General features: G+C 42.7%; 2 protein-coding genes across 6 annotated transcripts in view; one reads left to right on the top strand and one right to left on the bottom strand.

Annotated features, from left to right (window-relative positions):
* TMEM167A (transmembrane protein 167A) overlaps positions 1-15,458 on the bottom strand; it is a 35,753-nt gene extending 20,295 nt beyond the window's left edge. Inside the window, exon 1 of one of the 2 annotated variants that reach the window (XM_075837659.1) lies at positions 15,375-15,458. In XM_075837659.1, the coding sequence (XP_075693774.1) occupies positions 15,375-15,425 (51 nt within the window). In that variant the 5' untranslated portion in view covers positions 15,426-15,458. Of the gene's footprint in view, positions 1-6,922; positions 7,029-15,374 lie in introns of those variants that run through there. The other variant, XM_075837667.1, reaches the window with a different exon arrangement.
* XRCC4 (X-ray repair cross complementing 4) overlaps positions 6,987-18,645 on the top strand; it is a 459,278-nt gene continuing 447,619 nt past the window's right edge. For 2 of the 4 annotated variants that reach the window (XM_075837643.1, XM_075837633.1), the window contains exon 1: positions 6,991-7,218. The gene's annotated coding sequence lies outside the window, so the exon portion shown is untranslated. Of the gene's footprint in view, positions 7,219-18,645 lie in introns of all 4 variants that reach the window. The other 2 variants (XR_012850567.1, XM_075837625.1) reach the window with 2 other exon arrangements.

The raw sequence follows: 18,645 nt of genomic DNA, 5'->3' as shown, positions 1-18,645 counted from the left end.
ATAGTACAGCCACCTGCTCAGGAATACAGGTACTACGCATCGAGCCCTTTGCCCCATCTTGGAAACAAGATGAGGTGGAGGGAGTAGACACTGCAAGATCAGAATTTTGAAGGCAGGTATATTGCTTTTTTTTCCTTTAGTATATTAATATTCCCTATACAGCCACGGTGTTTTTGTGATATTTATCTGAAATCTGCACAAACCCATTAAGCAGCTCTTTTTTCCTGTATGAAGGTCGACAACGCTTAGGAAGTCTGATGCTGAAGATTGGATTCACACTTTGCGTGAAGTACAAAACTGCGTTAGCTAAAGGGGTATTCCTATCAGACATTTATGGCATATTCACAGGATATGTTTGATAGGTGTGGGTCCCACCTCTGAGCACTGCATCCAGATGGGGAACGCAGAGGTGGCTGCACATGTGCACGGCTCTCTATTCTGTTCCACGGAAGTTACGGAAACAGTTTGAGAAAGGTGCGGGTTCAGAGTTGGGACCTGCACCTATCAGACATTTATGCTATATGCTGTAGATTTGCCATAAATGTCTATGATGGAAAATTTTGTGTGGTTTTGATTATAAGTTAAAGTAACAATTCTAGGAAAAGTTCCAAGAACGGCTTCTGTGGAAAACTGCAAGTAAGAACTGCGATCATGTTTTATTACATGAAGGTTTCAATGAGGTGGTTTTTCAAATGACATCAATGAGGGGAAAAAAAAGCTGAAAAAAAACAAACAGAACTCTGTAAAAAGTGCAGTTTCAAGAAACTGTAAATTTGTTTTTTGCAAATTTCATACACAACTAACACCTGATGTGTTATCATACCAAATTTTACAAGCTGTGAAACTGCATTGTCTGAACTTCGTGTTACTTCATTCAAAACTGTAGTGTTGAAACCAATATCACACTTTCCTGCACCCCAGAAAAGAAATGATTATCACCAGCTCCCCAATTAGAAGGGACCGCAGAAAATAAGATGATCACTGTTTGACCCACTAGTGGGACCCACAGCAATTAACTATAAACTATAGTGGAACCCAGCAGCGAGCGCTCAAGTCTCCTGCAGTGCCACCACAGGAGACATTAAGAATTACATAGTCCCTTTTGAAAACAAAGGGTTGTCCTTGAAATGCATGGACATGTTAGGTCTTCCATAGTGAGGGAAACTCTTTGTAGACGCTCTTAACTCTGGCAAATAGATGAGGGTCCTAAATGGGAGGGGACCACCCCTCTATTGACTCGGAATCCCATAAAATAAAAATGATGCGACAAGTGAATGGGGCCGGGAGCGTTGCTCTTCAGGGAAAAACTTGAAAGCGGCTGCAGCCCCTTCATTCTCAGGATCAGTGGGAGTCCCCGCAGCCAGACCCCCACCAATTGCAGAGTGATGGCCTATCCTAGCCATAGGCCATTACTTTAAGTGTACTAACCCTTTAACTACAGTTACAACTAAATATTTCTGAGAGGCACTTGGCTTTAATAGTTATGGAGTAGCATACAGAGATGCTTAAAAAAGTATTGCTGACATTGAAAATAAAGAAAGTTGTTTACCAAACTATGTCCAACCACCTATATTTAAACACTAACAAAAGAAAATCCATCCATCAGCACCAGCTTTTAGCGATGGAGGGCCCACAACTACTGACCCAAGGTTAGCGAACAGCTCTTAGATTGACATCTGGCAAATATTTCAATTTCTGCCCCCTCATCCTTCCTCTGCTTCCTGCTTTCGTGAGATCTCAAAAACTAATAAAAGGTGAACAAGCATGCAAGTAATAAAACCTACCATTAAGTCATTGCCCATTTGTTAGAAGATCTTCTCCCTCATGCCAGAGATGCTTTAGTAGTCTTCAGCAACAGCAAAATTATAGAATAACTTTACCATGACCAAATCTGGTACCTGATTGTAATGTGATGGGGTTTTGGTGAAAAATAAATAAAAGTAAGGCCCTGTTCACACAGAGTATTTCACAGGCAGAAAAAATGTGCCTCAAAATTCCTTCAGCCGTTTTTCCTCGGCAGCCATTGAGCGCCGCCAGCAAAAAACGCAGCGAAAAAAAGCTTTTTCTGCCCCTCATTGATTTTAATGGGAGGTCAGAGATGGAAATAGAGGAAAGGACATGCTGCTTTTTTTCCCCACGAGCAGCTGAAAGCTGCTTGAGAAAGAAAAAAAAACTAAACACCTCCGCCTCCCATTGAAATCAATGGGAGGAGGCTTCAGCCGCTCTTTGGCACGGATTCCGAAACGGTTTCAGCGTCAAAATCAGCACCAAAAGACTATGTGAACTGGGCCTAAAGGTCCTGATAAGGCTCGCCCTGCTCACTCTTTCAGAATCCTATTGTTTCTACAGCTTTTATCTGTACTCTACAGCGGTCCCACAAGTTACAACATTAGGCCGGATTCACACGAGCGTGTGCGTCTTGTGCGCGCAAAAGGTCCTTAAAAGCTCTGTGTGTCGGCCGCGTATGATGCGTGGCTGCGTGATTTTCGCGCAGCCGCCACCATTATGACACTCCGTTTTTATGTTTGTAAATAGAAAAGCACGTGGTGCTTTTCTGTTTTCATTCATAGTTTTCACTACTGTAGAGCACATCACGCGCGGCACACGGAAGTGCGCCCGTGTGCCGTGCGTGGTTTTCACGCACCCATTGACTTCAGTGGGTGCGTGATGCGCGAAAAATCACGGACAGTCTGAATGGCCCAATAGACTAACATAGGTCCGTGCGAGGCGCGTGAAAATCCAACGCATTGCACGGACGTATTATACGTTCGTCTGAATAAGTCCGGACAACCATTGCAACTTGAAAGTGTCTTAACGAGTCTCTGTCACCACATTATAAGTGGCCTATCTTGTACATTATGTGATCGGCGCTATAATGTAGATTACAGCAGTGTTTTTTTATTTAGAAAAATATAATTTTTGACGGAGTTATGACCTATATTAGCTTTATGCTAATGAGTTTCTCAATGGACAACTGGGCGTGTTTTACTTTTTGACCAAGTGGGCGTGGTACAGAGGAGTGCATGACGCTGACCAATCAGTGACCAATCAGCGTCATACACTTCTCTCCATTCATTTACACAGCACATAGTGATACTGCTATATCGCTATGTGCAGCCTCATAAACACACACTAACATTACTGAAGTGTCCTGATAATGAATATACATTACCTCCAGCCAGGACGTGTATTCAGAATCCTGACCACTTCTGTAGCGTCTCTGTGATTTACAGCATAGCAGGCGTAGTCTCGCGAGATTACGCTGTAAGCTGTCATTTACAGCGAGATCTCGCTGTGCTGTGCTGTAAATCACAGAGACGCTACAGAAGTGGTCAGGATTCTGAATACACATCACGTCCTGGCTGGAGGTAATGTATATTCATTGTCAGGACACTTCAGTAATGTTAGTGTGTGTGTATGAGGCTGCACATAGTGATATAGCTATATCGCTATGTGCTGAGTACATGAATGGGGAGAAGTGTATGATGCTGATTGGTCACTGATTGGTCAGCGTCATACCCTCCTCTGTACAACGGCCACTTGGTCAAAAAGTAAAACACGCCCAGTTGTCCATTGAGAAACTCATTAGCATAAAGCTAATATAGGTCATAACTCTGTCAAAAATGATCGTTTTTCTAAATAAAAAACACTGCTGTAATCTACATTACAGCGCCGATCACATCATGTACAATAAAAAGTGTCCCCCAGCCTTGGTTTGCCTTCCCTAATACCCCCTATTAAACTTCTAACCAGTTTCTGTTTGATTTCCATCGTCACTGCTGCTCTTTCTGTTTGTTTACATCCCTTACTGTCGGTTTCCTGTCTTGTAACCCACCATACCCATGATCCCCTGTAATGTAGATGTTACCTGCAGTCCTATGTAACACGACAGATAACACAGTGATAACTCTCTGAGAACAGATAATGTAAGAGACAAACACATGGAGATACAGACAGACAGAGAGAGACACACACACACACACACACACATACAAAGACAGAAGCACACACATAAGCACTACACACACATAAACACACAGACACTCACCATGTCTCCTTGCTGACAGCATCACAGGTCAGGACAGGCTGTGGGCGGAGCTTCCTCTCTGCTTCTCGGCACAGCAGAGCACAGGCAGATGCTGGAAAGCTGCAGCACGGGAGTTGACCTGTCCCCTGACCTAAGTCATCTGACCTCATGTCACTGACATGAGGTCAGGTGACAGGTAAGGTGACTGGACTGGTCCACTCCCTGGCCGTCACAGACCCCAGTCAGAACGCCGCTGTGTAATTTCCTGGCTCTTCCTAAAGCTGCTGCAGGTGTCCGACATACGGGGCGCCTGTCAGCAGCGATCAGATGTGAAAGTGAAAAGCTACATAGGCTGGGCGGGCAGTAATCAACCAGAACACGCCGAAACGACACATCACCAGTGACGTGTCGTATCCCATCCGAGGTCTCTCTGGGGCGAGACCATGTGATCAGGATACGACACGACAGTGGAGGAGCCTGAAAAAGTGACGTCAGAAGTCATGTGATCCGAAGAAAAGAACAGCCAGAGCGGAGAACAGAAGCAAGATTGCACGGGTAAGTATATTATTCAACTGTAAATATGTGCATTGTGGGTTTAAATTTACTGAAAAAAAATTATCTCGGACAACCCCTTTAAGACCATAACTGAATTGAAAACTCTTAGCTGGTTGCGAAGCACCAAAAATAAGAAAACAAAGATTAATGTGGGTCACCCCAATATGCCGCCCTTAATGAAACTGCATGTCCACTCTACTTTACAATTTTTTTAAAAAGAAATCAATCTTTTATTTTGAACAACTTTTGAATTGGGTTCAACACTTCATATATAATGAGCAGGATCGCGATTCCGCTTGTTTAACCCCTTACATCTCATGGTAATCTAAAAAGTGTTGGAAAGAGTGGGGCGGCCCTGACAGTCCATATCTCCCCCCCCCCTAGCGATGCCTGTCAGAAACACAATATACTGCAATAAATTAGTATTGCAGTTTGCAGTGCTACCGATCCAACGATCACTGGTTCAAGTCCCCTTGGGGGAGGACTAGTAAAAAACGTAAAAAACTATTAAATAACGTTTTTTTATGTACTAAAAAAAAAAAAAACAAAAGCGCAAAAAAAAAACTTTCCCCCTAAAGCACTGTAAAAAATAAAAAAAAAATAAAAAAATTATTGCAGCATCCGCAGAAGTCTGAACTATTACAATCTAAAAAGTGATCATAAACTTGCATGGACCCCAAAATGGTACGATTAAGCTCGTCCCACAAAAAAAATAAAAATAAATAAAAACTATGGCTCAGAATTTGGCAATACACAAAATAAATTTTACTTTTCACAGTTAGTTTTTTCCTTTTAAAAGAAGTAAAATATAAAAAAAAAAACCAATATAAATTTGGAATCACCGTAATCGTATTGACCCGCAGACTAAAGTGAACACGGCGTTTTAATTGCAAAAAGATTCCGGATAACCTGTAAATTATTCATTTACAGCCCTGATCATTGTGGGATAGAGTCTAGTGGGCGGTCTCAATCATTGCTTGGCTGCCTTCCCTGCATGAGTGTGAATACAGAAATAGCGGCCAATCACTGAGTAGGACCGCCCACTGGACTCTTCATCCCAGAGTTAGCAGGGACTTCAATAAATAAAATGACAAGTTATATTGAATCTTTTCCAACACAACTATACATCTCAGCTCGTCCTGCTCTATAATATGCTTTCTGTAGATCAGACCACATATTCAACGTGACAGGTCCCCTACAGCATCTATGAGGCTAGAGCTACACGGTGACTTTGACCAGGACACAGGTCACGCGTTCAATGATCACTGCGTAGATTGCCGTAATGTAAGTGAATGTGGCTGCGTTGCAACACGCAAGTTGCTGTAATCATTACAAGAAATACAAACTTTTGGGATTTTTTGCAAATGTCATGTCACCGTTGCGGACATTTGCGTTTCGCAACGCGGCTACAGTTACTTACATTACTGCGAGGTACGAAGGGTGACACAGAAATCTTTGGCAGCACGACCTGCGTCGCAGCCAAAATCGCTATGCAGCCCTAGCCTCAGGCTTTGTTCACATATCCGTTAGGGCTCTATTCTGACGTTACGTCAGATGTTTCCGTCAGAATAGGGCCCTGACTGATACAAAACGGAAACCATAGGTTTCTGTTTCCATCACCATTAATTTCAACGGTGACGGATCCGGTTTCAATGGTTTCGGTTTGTCATAGCGTAGTAGTGGACTATGGTATTGATTCCGTCAAAACGACAGAACCCTCGCACAACTGAGACACACAGAAACCATTGGGACCGGATCCGTCACCATTGAAATCAATGGTGATGGAAACGTCAGTCAGGGCTCTATTCTGATGACAACCTCAGACGGAACGCCAGAATAGAGCCCGAACGGATATGTGAACGAAGCTACATATGAAATTGGACGGTTGTAAAAAACGTGAACGCCACGTGCCAACGGTGCACCCCTCTCGGATTAGTTACTGGCCAAGAGAGATCATGTGACTTGCTCCATGTCTCCTCTAGCGTTCTGCTATTACGTCAACTAATGTAATATGACATCTTGTACAGCAGCGGTCGTGACAGTAATTACCCTACATAATCACACACTATAATACATTGTATCTAATATGAGTTGTGGTGTCATTACACTATAGGGAGGAAACCACAACATTGCCATTTTGATGCATTTCTTGAAAGTTACTATTCCACACAAGTTGTGTCAGCTATGTGTACACACCGCATTACACTATAAGCGCTGTGCAGGAGGTGCAGTATTCACAAGCAGAAGAGCAGCAGATATGTGACACGCTACATAAGCCTATGCATAGTATATATGCAATACCGAAGGAGAAACTCAGAATAAGAGCTGTACATAGCTTACCATGGTGACACCCTCTCAGCCACATCACACTTCCAGGAGAGTCGCTCCCGTGACGTCACCTCCGCCCTCCCTTGTTTTACTTTGTATTTGTTGTCTCTCTTAGCTATGCACGGCGGCCATTTTCTCGTAGTCCCATAGTCATTGACTAGCAAACGATAAACTCTAACTATCAATAGTCATGAGCGGACACCTTTGTTACTATGTGCCGTGACGTGATTTCATTGTGAATTCTGATTGGCTGGATACGAAAGTCGCGGCTTCTCTGTCGGAAGCGAAGAGTTTCTCTGCTTAGTGAGGTAGGCGAAATGATAATCTGTATGGAGGTGGTCGTACTAATGTAAAACAGTGAGAAGACCTGTACGACATGATAATACAATGCTATGTAAAGCCGGGCGTTGTGGAGCTGCAAGCCTGTACATGCCTAGACAGACAATGGCTATGTTTCCTACTGCTTATGCATACCTTTAAACTGCTGGGTTTGACAAATATGCCACATGGCCCGCTTTTTTAGATGCCACAGTGTAATGTATTTACCTCCTCCACATTCCTATCCTAGGAGACAGTTTTGATGAGGACAGTCTCTGTACAGCGCTGCGGAATATGTTGGTGCTATATATGCAACGGCATAAATACACAAGTGGCCAATCAGGAAATGCACATATCGAGTCCTCTGCCAATCAACGCAGAGGACCACTGTCCGACTGAAGCGCTCTTAGGCCAGGGCTACACCTAGACTGCAGCTCAATAGTTAAAATGAATCAGCGCTACAAAATGGTATTATGGCTCCTTACAATCCCATAGTTATGATGCAGCACCCATTGGCTTTCCGTAATTCTCATAGACATTAAATGGAGCGGCGGGTGGCCGATCTTTCCTTGGCCCTGTTGTGTATAATGGGGGGCTCTTTTCCTATGGAGATGCCTTAAATTCAGAATATCACTTTAATTTTTATTGGAGTGTGACTTTTTCGTTCATTGGTATTATGCCCCTCTAAGTTTTAATTTACGTACCTATCTTTTGGTCTTTGGTTAACCGCCTTACATAGGGCCTAATATCAAATAAAGGTGGATGTGAAGGGAAGTTACCCAGAGCGACCAATCAGGTTACAGCTTTCTTTTTTTTGTATGGTAAGTTGTAAAGTAAGTGGTCTTATTGGTTGCTATGATCACATGCTCCAGCCTTTCCGCACTAGGTTTTTATACACTGGGACCATTCTTCTCGTTCGGAGACTTTTGCGTGACAACCACGGGATAAGCAAGGCCATTACATTTTCCAACTGATAAACCAAGTACAGTAGGTTTCCCTTAGTCTCCATATAGACATCTTCATTGTCATCGACTAGATTGACAAACTCTTGGCATGTATGTGGCACCTTCCAATATACGGTACATTTATGTATTTACTGCAAGAATCTGAAAAAAACATGGCTGCGTACTAAGGCAGGCCTCCTGATAGAATGTGTAATGTTCGCTGGCATGGGGGTTATTTTTAGCTTTGTGGTGAATTGCGAGGCTCAGGGGCTCATTTGTTTCTATACATTATGTTGTTTGCTATGACAGAGACCGTGACAGTTTTATTACAGGCTTCTGTTTGTGAAGGGTCGGTTCACAGAAAAAATCTGCCTCCAAAATTCCTTCAGGATTTTTGAGGCAATTTTTGAAATGCCCTCTTTTTTTTTTTGCCGCGGTTTTTGTTTAGGCGTTTTTTCAAAATGAATCAAATACAAAAACCGTGCTAACAAAAAGACTCAAACGAGTAACGTGGCTTTTTTCTACTTCCCATTAATTTCAACGGAAGTGGAAACTGCTTCAAGAAGGACCATGCCGCTTTTTTTTTTGCCAGCGGTAAAAAAACGCCTCGGCCTCCCATTGAAATAAATGGGGAAGGATTTGGTGATTTTTTTGGCGCTGATTCCGGCATGGTTTGCTCATCAAAATCAGTGCAAAAAAACACTGTGTGAACTGACCCATAAAACGTGTAGAGGGTATTCCTTCAACCCTTTACATCCTCCCTACTGATGTCAGCTACAGAGAGAGATAGCTAATATAATTTGATTATCTTGCACACGAGCGAGTTGGGGCCGTAAAAATGGTCCGTGTGTCGGCAGGATTTCTTGGCCTGACCACGGTACAGGTGAACGGGACTTCTGCCATCATAGACATTTGATGATGCTAAGAGTCCCTGCCTCCCCACCGAGTATGAATCGGCAGTTCCGTGGGGAGGCAGAGACGCCCAGCATCATGATTGTCTATGATGCCAGTTCACCTGTGCTGCGGTCGGGTTGGGAAATCCATCCGCCACATGGACCCTTTTTCACGGGCCGAACACAGTCGTGTGCAAGAGGTGTGAGGCTATGTTCACACTATGTTTGCAGTGTATGTATCCATAGCACCCCATTGACCCAACGTATGGCAAAAGTCTCGTTTTGGCGTACGTTTAGGTGGGATGCGTCAGAATACTTGTAACTATTGAATAGCACAATCTACTACGCTATTCAATACAAAGGCATTCTGCAACAGAAGGTGTATACGGCGCATGAATAAAGCCTTACACAAATGGAATTACAAGCTGTTTGAGGGTCTGCAGTGGCAACTTGCTAGCGAATAAAGTCCTGTCCCTGCTATGTGAGGGCGGTGTCCTCACAGGAGTTTACGAACAAGAGGGGGGAGGAGTAGCAAGTGTAATGTGAGCTAGCAGGCTTGTAGAAAGAGTGACTGGTGACCGGTCTGCAGCTCCACTGTATCTTTAATATGGCAGACAGTGTTAACAACTTCCTGTTAGTGAATTAGGAGGAAGAGGTCTGAGGGGATAGGCTTTATATAGGTACTGTATATGAGGATCTAAGCGCATGGTTTTTATTTTTCAGTGGAGGTACACTTTGTAAGAAATTGCAGCTTACTGGGGGAGATTTATAAAAACTAGTCAAAATAAATAGTGATGTTGCTCTTAATGACCGTTTAGATTGAAGCTATCGTCTTTATGAAGTCCTAAATTTTTGCTTCGGCAACTGCTTGTCTTTTCCTTTGCCCTACCTTGTATAAAAGTTCCTCACTACTTTTGTTAACCCTTAGGCTGGATTCACACGAGCATGTTCGGTCCGTAATGGACGGAACGTATTTCGGCCGCAAGTCCCGGACCAAACACACTGCAGGGAGCCGGGCTCCTAGCATCATAGTTATGTACGACGCTAGGAGTCCCTGCCTCTCCGTGGAACCGTACTGAAAACATGATTACAGTACGGGACAGTTGTCCCGCAGCGAGGAAGGGACTCTTGCTTGTTCGTCAGAACAATTCTTTACATTCTCCTCTGACCCCTTTCGTCAACCAGTTGTTGACATCCACAGGATCGCCTTTCGGTGGATGTTTTTCCTCGTTCACATTATTCTCGGGTTACTCTCGACATTGTTGTATGAGAAAACCCCACAAAATGTGCATTTTAAAAAAAAAATTCTGGCCCTAGATGGTCTAGCATCGATGACCATGACTTGTAAAAGTAATTCCGATCGCTTCATTTTCCAATTTTAATTTGGATTCACACTAAAAATGATTTACGGAAAACTTGCTCACTTAATTTTATGCTGCACTCCGGGGTGACGTGTCCAATTCTCATACAGGGAAGATCCAATTGTGAAAGGGCAGGTGTCTAATAAACTGGCTTTCAGTGTAGTTTTTTGTTCTTTTTTTTTTTTGTATTGTGAATGGCACTTTTAATTTTACAATGAAAGGTTATATTTTATTGAACCAATTAGGGATATAATCATAGCCACACAATAATTCCAAAGTTTGCATATATACCACAAGCATCTACATCAATGATCGCCCGTGTGTTTCTCACTGTGCTCCTGCTTCCACCCCCTGCTCACCCCTCCTTAGGCCCGTTCACACTGAGTTTTTTGCAGGAGGAAAAACTCTGCCTCAAAATTACGTTTGGAATTTTGAGGCAGATTTTCATCTGCCTGCACTCTGTTTGCCGCGTTTTTTGCTTGCGCCCATTGAGTTCCACGGGCAAAAACGCCGCAAAATACTCTTTCTCTGCCTCCCATTGATGTCAATAGGAGGTCAGAGGCGTAAACGCCCGAAGATAGGGCATGTCGCTTCTTTTTACTTGCGGTAAAAATCTGCGTCCGCCTCCCATTGAAATGAATAGGAGGCATTTTCAGCAGTTATTTGGCACGGTTTCCACGTAAAAAAACTTGTAAAAAAACTGAGTGTGAACAGGGCTATAGACTTCCATGCAGCATGTCTTTGAGTCACACTCTCTCTGCACCCTCCTCCTGACCCCCCTTCCTTCTCCATAGACTTGTATAGCAGGCCATGAAGTGACACAACCCCACCTTCTGCAGTCCATCAATACTGCTTTGCATTGCTTGACAACAGGGGTGGACAGCATATTACAGGAAGGAAACACCTAGTGCAAATAATACAAACAGAATTTACATGGATAAAACAACAACATTTTAACACTAAGTAAATGACAAAGTTGTTTTATATCAGGTATACTATTAGATCACGTAAGTTGTTTGAAAAGCTTGTGTTCATTTAATTAATATACACAACCATCTTCAGGTATGTAGCTTTTTCATCAAAGTGTCATTAGAAGCAGAAATTGCACAGAAATTCCACTTTGCGACTGAAACACTCACTGAAGCAGAGCCCTGGAGATCATTGTAAGATGTGGGGAGTTCATACATATCACATAGGTCTACATTAAATTGTGTGTGTGTTAAACTAAAATTATATTGGGGATTATATATGTTTATAACTTCCATCCCCCTTATTAGAACTTTAAGGGTGTATTCAGACGTTGTGGTTGAGGTGCGTTTAAAACCGCATAAAAAAATTAAGGTGGCTTTCTTGCGTGTTTTTCTATGCAGTTGCAGTTTTTACAGGTGAAGCGTGTTAGACGCATTTCACCTGTAGAAACCGCAATCGCATCTAAGCCGCAACGTCTGAATACACCCTAATCAATAATGGCAAATCCCCAAACCTAATCTAATAGATTAAATATACCGGTGTTTGTTTTTTCTTCTGGAACTAGTTGTAAATGATTGTTCAAGGTGTCAGTCAGTAGGTGAAAATGTATTTTCTGGCTGACAGGAATATGTTCCATCCATCACAAATATTTTAAACCTTCTCTAATTCTAAGGCTATGTTCACACAAGGTATTTTGCCGAGTTTTTGGACGCGGAAACCGCGTCGCAAAACTCGGCAAAAACGGCCCGAGAACGCCTCCCATTGATTTCAATGGGAGGCGTCGGCGTCTTTTTCCCGCGAGCAGTAAAACTGCCTCGCGGGAAAAAGAAGCGACATGCCCTATCTTCGTATTTATCGCTGTTTTATGCCCGCGGCGCTCAATGGCCGCGGGCGAAAAACGGCGCGATAATCGCCGCGAAAATGGGCGTGCAGGGAGAGGAATATCTGCCTCAAAGTTCCAAACGGAATTTTGAGGCAGATATTCCTCCCCCAAAATACTCCGTGTGAACATAGCCTAATTGTTATCGCTATGACTCGTATAACGGGTATAGCAAAATAAGTGGTCAGAGGATTTTACGTTGAAGATCGGATACGAATAGAAAAGCGACAATGTAAGGCCTCATGCACACGATCGTATTTTTGTGCTCCCGTAAATACTGGCGTAAATACGGGTCCTTGGTCACAAGTATTCGACCCGTATTGCACCAGTATTTACGTGCCCGTAAATACGGGTCCGGTGTCACCCGTATTCCACCCGTATTTACGGGTACGTTTTCGCTGCAAAATTGCACTGCACTAATCGGCAGCCCCTTCTCTCTATCAGTGCAGGATAGAGAGAAGGGACAGCCCTTCCCGCAGAAAAAGTAAAAGAAATTCATACTTACCCGGCCGTTGTCTTGGTGACGCGTCCCTCTCTTGACATCCAGTCCGACCTCCCTGGATGACGCGGCAGTCCATTTGACCTCTGCAGCCAGTGATTGGCCTGTGATTGGCTGCAGCGGTCACATGGGATGAAACGTCATCCCGGGAGGCAGGACTGGAGGAAGAAGAAGAAGAAAAATAATTCTGAGTAAGTTAACTTTTAATACTATTAACTCCAGCGGTAATTCACTGTCCCGGGTGCTGAGAGTTACTGCCGATCAAATTTTAGGGGTCTCTAGCATATCCGCAAACCCCGGTCCGAAATTGCGGGGGTTTGCCAATAGTTAGCATGGCAAACGGAAGCCAAACAATGGCCTCCGTGTCTGCCGTGGACGGAAGTCCAACAGGACCAACCTTCGGCTGGTCCTGATAGGCTTCCTGTCCGAGTGACAGGAAGTCACTGTGTCGTTCCCAATCCACACTGTCGGCGACAAGGTGTGCATCGGGATCTGGGAGGTCAGCTGTCCAGTGTTACCGATCAGCGGCTCATCGCCGCTGATTTAGACAATTAACCCGTTAAATGCGGTGCTTGATGGCGATCGCCACATTTAGGGGGTTTGTAGCACATCAGCAGCCCCCATGCAATTGTGGGGGTTGCTGATGCTTCTACTGGTATCCGGAGGCCAGGCAACGGCCTCCGGGTCTGCCATGTATGGAAGCCTATGAGGACCAGTGACTGTTGGAATACATTACACTACCTAGGTAGTGTAATGTATTCTAGCAGCGATCAGAGCTGCAGGTACAAAAAATAAAGTGAAAAAGGTTAATAAAAATGTTTTATAAAAGTGTAAAAATATTTTTTTTTTCCCTATAATAAGTCATTTATTAAAGGAAAAAAATGAAAACGTTAAAAAAGTACACATATTTGGTATCACCGTGTTCGTAACGACCCAAACTATGAAACTATAATGTTATTTTTTCCGCAAGGTGAACGCCGCAAACAAAATAAACGGAAAAATATGTTAGCATCGCTATGTTTTGGTCACCACCCCTCCCAAGATATAGAATAAAAAGTGATCAAAAAGTCGCATTTACTCCAAAATAGTACCAATAAAAACTACAATCCGTCCCGCAAAAAACAAGCCCTTACACAGCTTTTTTGACTAAAAAATAAAAAGTTACGGCTCAGAATAGCGTGTCTCAGAAAATAAATAATTTGATAGAAACGTAATTTTATTGTGCAAACGCTGCAAAGCGTAAAAAAAACAAACAATATACATATGGTATCACCGTAATCGTACCGACCCGCAGAATAAAGTAAAACGTAATTTATTGCGCACGGTAAACGCTGTAAGAAATCAAGAATTTAAAACGCCAAAATCACAGTTTTTTGGTCACCTTAGCTCTAAAAAGATGTAATAAAGTGACCAGGAAGATTTATGTACCACAAAATGCTGCAGCTCGTCCCTCCAAAAATAAGCCCTGGATGTCAGAATGTGATGATACAAAACAATAAAATTTTTTTTAACAAATAGTCTTTTCTTTGTAAAAGTAGTAAAATATAAAAAAATATATGATATAAATTTGGTATCACCTTAATCGTTTTTAGACGCAGAATAAAACTAAAGTTGTCGTTTTTACCGCACGGTGAAAGACTTAAAAACAAACCCCAAAAACAATGGAGGAATAACAGTTTTTTCCAATTTCAGCCCGCAAATTAGTTTTTTTCAGTTTCCCACTACATTTTATGGTACTTTAAATGGTGTTAATAGAAACTACAACTCCTCCCGCAAAAAAGAAGCCCTCACACTGCTCTATTGACGGAAAAATTAAAAAAAAAATGATGGCTCTTGGAAGGCGGGGAGAGAAAAACGAAAATGAAAAAGCAAAAAAGGATCAATCCTGAAAGGTTTAATTAATTTCTAATAAAAATACATTTATGACCACATGTGGGGTATTGCCGTAATCGGGAGAAATTGCTTTACAAATGTTGGGGTGCTTTTCCTCTTTTGTCCCTTGTGAAAATTAAAAAATTCAACATTTTAGTGGATAAAAATGTTGATATTCATTTTCACGGCCTAATTCCACTAAGTTCTACAAAAAACCTGTGTGGTCAAAATGCTCACTGTACTCCTAGAAAAATTCCTTGAGGGGTGTAGTTTCCAAAATAGGGTCACTTTTGCGGGATTTCCACTGTTTTGGTTCCTCCGGGGCGTTGCAAACCCGACATGGCACTGAAAACCAGTCCAGCAAAATCTGCGCTCCAAAATGCAAAAGTGATGAACAAAAAGAAAAACTAAAAAATGGAACCAAAGTGGCGCCGCTAATGATGGGCAAAGAGGCAAAGCAAAGTTCATAATTTAATATTGGTGTGCAGGGTCGACAAGCTAAGCGTTTCAACGCCGGACCGGCGTCTTCATCAGGCTAATACAGTCAAGGCAACTTAAATACAGCAATAACTAATTACAATTAACTACAAGACGAGAAAAAACCGCCAGTAATAAAGTATTAAACAATAAATGATGATGATGATGCTACACAGATCGAAAAGGATACGCGCAAAAGTTATTTCAAGAAATGAACAAATATAACAATAAATATATAGAATATCACTCACCCACATGGTGATTGGATAGACCCTATGTAGAGGATACTCGGACAGAAACATTAGTAATGTGTGATCCAGAAGAACTGGATAAAACACAGGCGGCGCTGAGATAGTCCCTGGTGTCTAGGTAACCATGGAATTACGGTGGCCGAGGAAGACCAAAAAGGATCATGACACGCAAAATGGTACGCAGTGAGAAGAAAAGTGAGAATTATACTCGCTTCGACAGACTGAAGATATAGATGAGAATCAAGGCAAGGGCACACAGAGCCGAAACCAAAATAGGTAAGTAATTTAAATTATTTTGTATAGTAAGTTTATGCCAGTATAGAGAGAAACTAAAATGAAAACAGGGATAAAAATCAATGTAATAAGAAATGTATAAAGAGATGAAAGATATACATGTAACCTGGTCGAAATTAATGATCTAATATCAATAATAAGATAGTTGGGAAGAAAAAAAATAATATATATATATTTAGAAATATATAAAAAGGACATAATGTAAAGAGTAAAACAGAAGAACTAATTCAAGGACAGAGGTATGACAGCACAATATGTCAAACAATATATATATATATACAGGGTGGGCCATTTATATGGATACACCTAAAATGGGAATGGTTGGTGATATTAACTTCCTGTTTGTGGCACATTAGTATATGGGAGGGGGGAAACTTTTCAAGCTGGGTGTTGACCATGGTGGCCATTTTGAAGTCGGCCATTTTGTATCCAACTTTTTTCAATGGGAAGAGGGTCATGTGACACATCAAACTTATCGAGAATTTCACAAGAAAAACAATGGTGTGCTTGGTTTTAAGGTTACTTTATTCTTTCATGAGTTATTTACAAGTTTCTGACCACTTATAAAATGTGTTCAAAGTGCTGCCCATTGTGTTGGATTGTCAATGCAACCCTCTTCTCCCACTCTTCACACACTGATAGCAACACCGCAGAAGAAATGATAGCACAGGCTTCCAGTATCCGTAGTTTCAGTTGCTGCACATCTCGTATCTTCACAGCATAGACAATTGCCTTCAGATGACCCCAAAGATAAAAGTCTAAGGGGGTCAGATCGGGAGACCTAGGGGGCCATTCAACTGGCCCACGATGACCAATCCACTTTCCAGGAAACTGTTCATCTAGGAATGCTCGGACCTGACACCCATAATGTGGTGGTGCACCATCTTGCTGTAAAAACTCAGGGAACATGCCAGCTTCAGTGCATAAAGAGGGAAACACATCATCATGTAGCAATTTCAGATATCCCGTGGCCTTGAGGTATCCATTGATGAAGAATGGCCCCACTATCTTTGTACCTCATATACCACACCATACCATCAATTTTTGTGTTCCAACAGTCTTGGAGGGATCTATCCAATGTGGGTTAGTGTCAGACCAATAGCGGTGGTTTTGTTTGTTAACTTCACCATTCACATAAAAGTTTGCCTCATAACTGAACAAAATGTTCTGTGTAAACTGAGGGTCCTGTTCCAATTTTTGTTTTGCCCATTCTGCAAATTCAGTGCGCCGATCTGGGTCATCCTCGTTGAGATGCTGCAGCAGCTGGAGTTTGTAAGGGTGCCATTTGTGAGTAGCTAATATCCGCCGAAGGGATGTTCCACTGATGCCACTCTCCAGTGACATGCGGCGAGTGCTACGCTGTGGGCTCTTGCTGAATGAAGCTAGGACAGCCACTGATGTTTCTTCATTAATGACAGTTTTCATGCGTCCACATTTGGGCAAATCCAACACTGAACCAGTTTCACGAAACTTGGCAAGCAGTTTGCAAACTGTAGCATGCGAGATGGGTGGTCTCGTAGGGTGTCTTGCATTGAAATCTGCTGCAATGACAAATTACATTTTTTTTTGTATTTTAATTCACACATATATATATATATATATATATATATATATATATATATATGTGTGAATTAAAATACCAAAAAAAATGTAATTTGTTAGTTTAGTGTTACAATAAAATGAGCCGCAGAATGTTCTCTGCAGAGCAGGCGTACACCATGCTGTGCTCTAGCATTTCCAAAATCGGTATGGACGCTGCGTCAGAAGCAGAACTTGGCTCAGAAAGCGACACAAGTTCTGCTTCTGCCACTGGACCCCCCAGCCCTATGGTGGTGGACGCAGCTGTCACCGGTGAAGGGTCAGGAGCAGGGCCTAGTAATGCAGTTCCTCCCGCAATGTGGGATCCTGCAGTTTCTTTCTCCCCCCAAATTCCACCATTTACAGCGACTCCAGGCCTCAACACTGATGTCGCAAATTTTACCCCCTATAATTTTTGTTAATTTGTTTATAGGCGATCAGGTCTTGGAACTAATTGTCCAGCAGACAAATTTATACACCAGGCAATTTGTCACCCAAAATCCCAGGTCTTACTATGCCAGAGGATGGATCTCCACAACCGTCTGTGAGATTAAAACATTTTTGGGAATTACCCTAAACCTGGGGATAGTAAAAAAAACCTTCTATCCGCTCCTACTGGGCTACCAGCGCTGTCCACCGCACCCCTGTATTTGCTGCTGTCATGGCCCAAACACGCTATGAGACTCTAATGCGTTTCATGCACTTCTCAGACAACTCCCAAATCCCCCCAAAAAGTGACCCAGGCCATGATCGCCTCAACAAGTTAAGACCCCTCATCTCCCTCCTATCTGAGTCATTTCTAAATTTGTACAACCCAGGCCAAAAAACAGCGGTAGACGAGTCCCTTATGTTCTTCAAGGGCCATCTATCGTTTCGCCAATACATCCCCTCCAAAGGAGCCAGATACGGTGTGAAACTTTATAAGGTGTGCGAAAGCACAACGGGCTACACCTGTGCCTTTTTATATATGAGGGCAGGGACCGCCACCTTTATCCCCCAGAATGCCCAGAGGATGTTGGCATTAGTGGGAAAATTGTCTGGGAACTCATGTTGCCATTCCTACAGAAAGGGTACCATGTGTACACCGACAATTATTACACCAGTGTTCCCCTGTATAAGTCCCTCCGTGCTGCTAATACAGGGGCCTGTGGGACAGTCCGCAAAAATAGAGTCTGCTTCGCTCAGCAACTGGTGTCCAGGCGAATAGAAAGGGGTGCGACACTCATTTGCAAGCAACCAGTTGCTCGCTGTCAAATGGAGTGATAAAAAGGAGGTTTACAGGCTGACCACCGTGTATGAGGACACCAGAGTGGCAGTGAGAGAGAGGGGAGCTACCTCTGATAAGAGGAAACCGGTCTGCGTAGTGGACTATAATAAGTTCATGGGGGGAGTCGATCTA

Source organism: Rhinoderma darwinii, chromosome 1, assembly GCF_050947455.1.
Source record: "Rhinoderma darwinii isolate aRhiDar2 chromosome 1, aRhiDar2.hap1, whole genome shotgun sequence".
NCBI lineage: Eukaryota > Metazoa > Chordata > Amphibia > Anura > Rhinodermatidae > Rhinoderma > Rhinoderma darwinii.
Note: the sequence above shows the minus strand (reverse complement) of the source record. Positions and strands in the feature narration are given on the sequence as shown.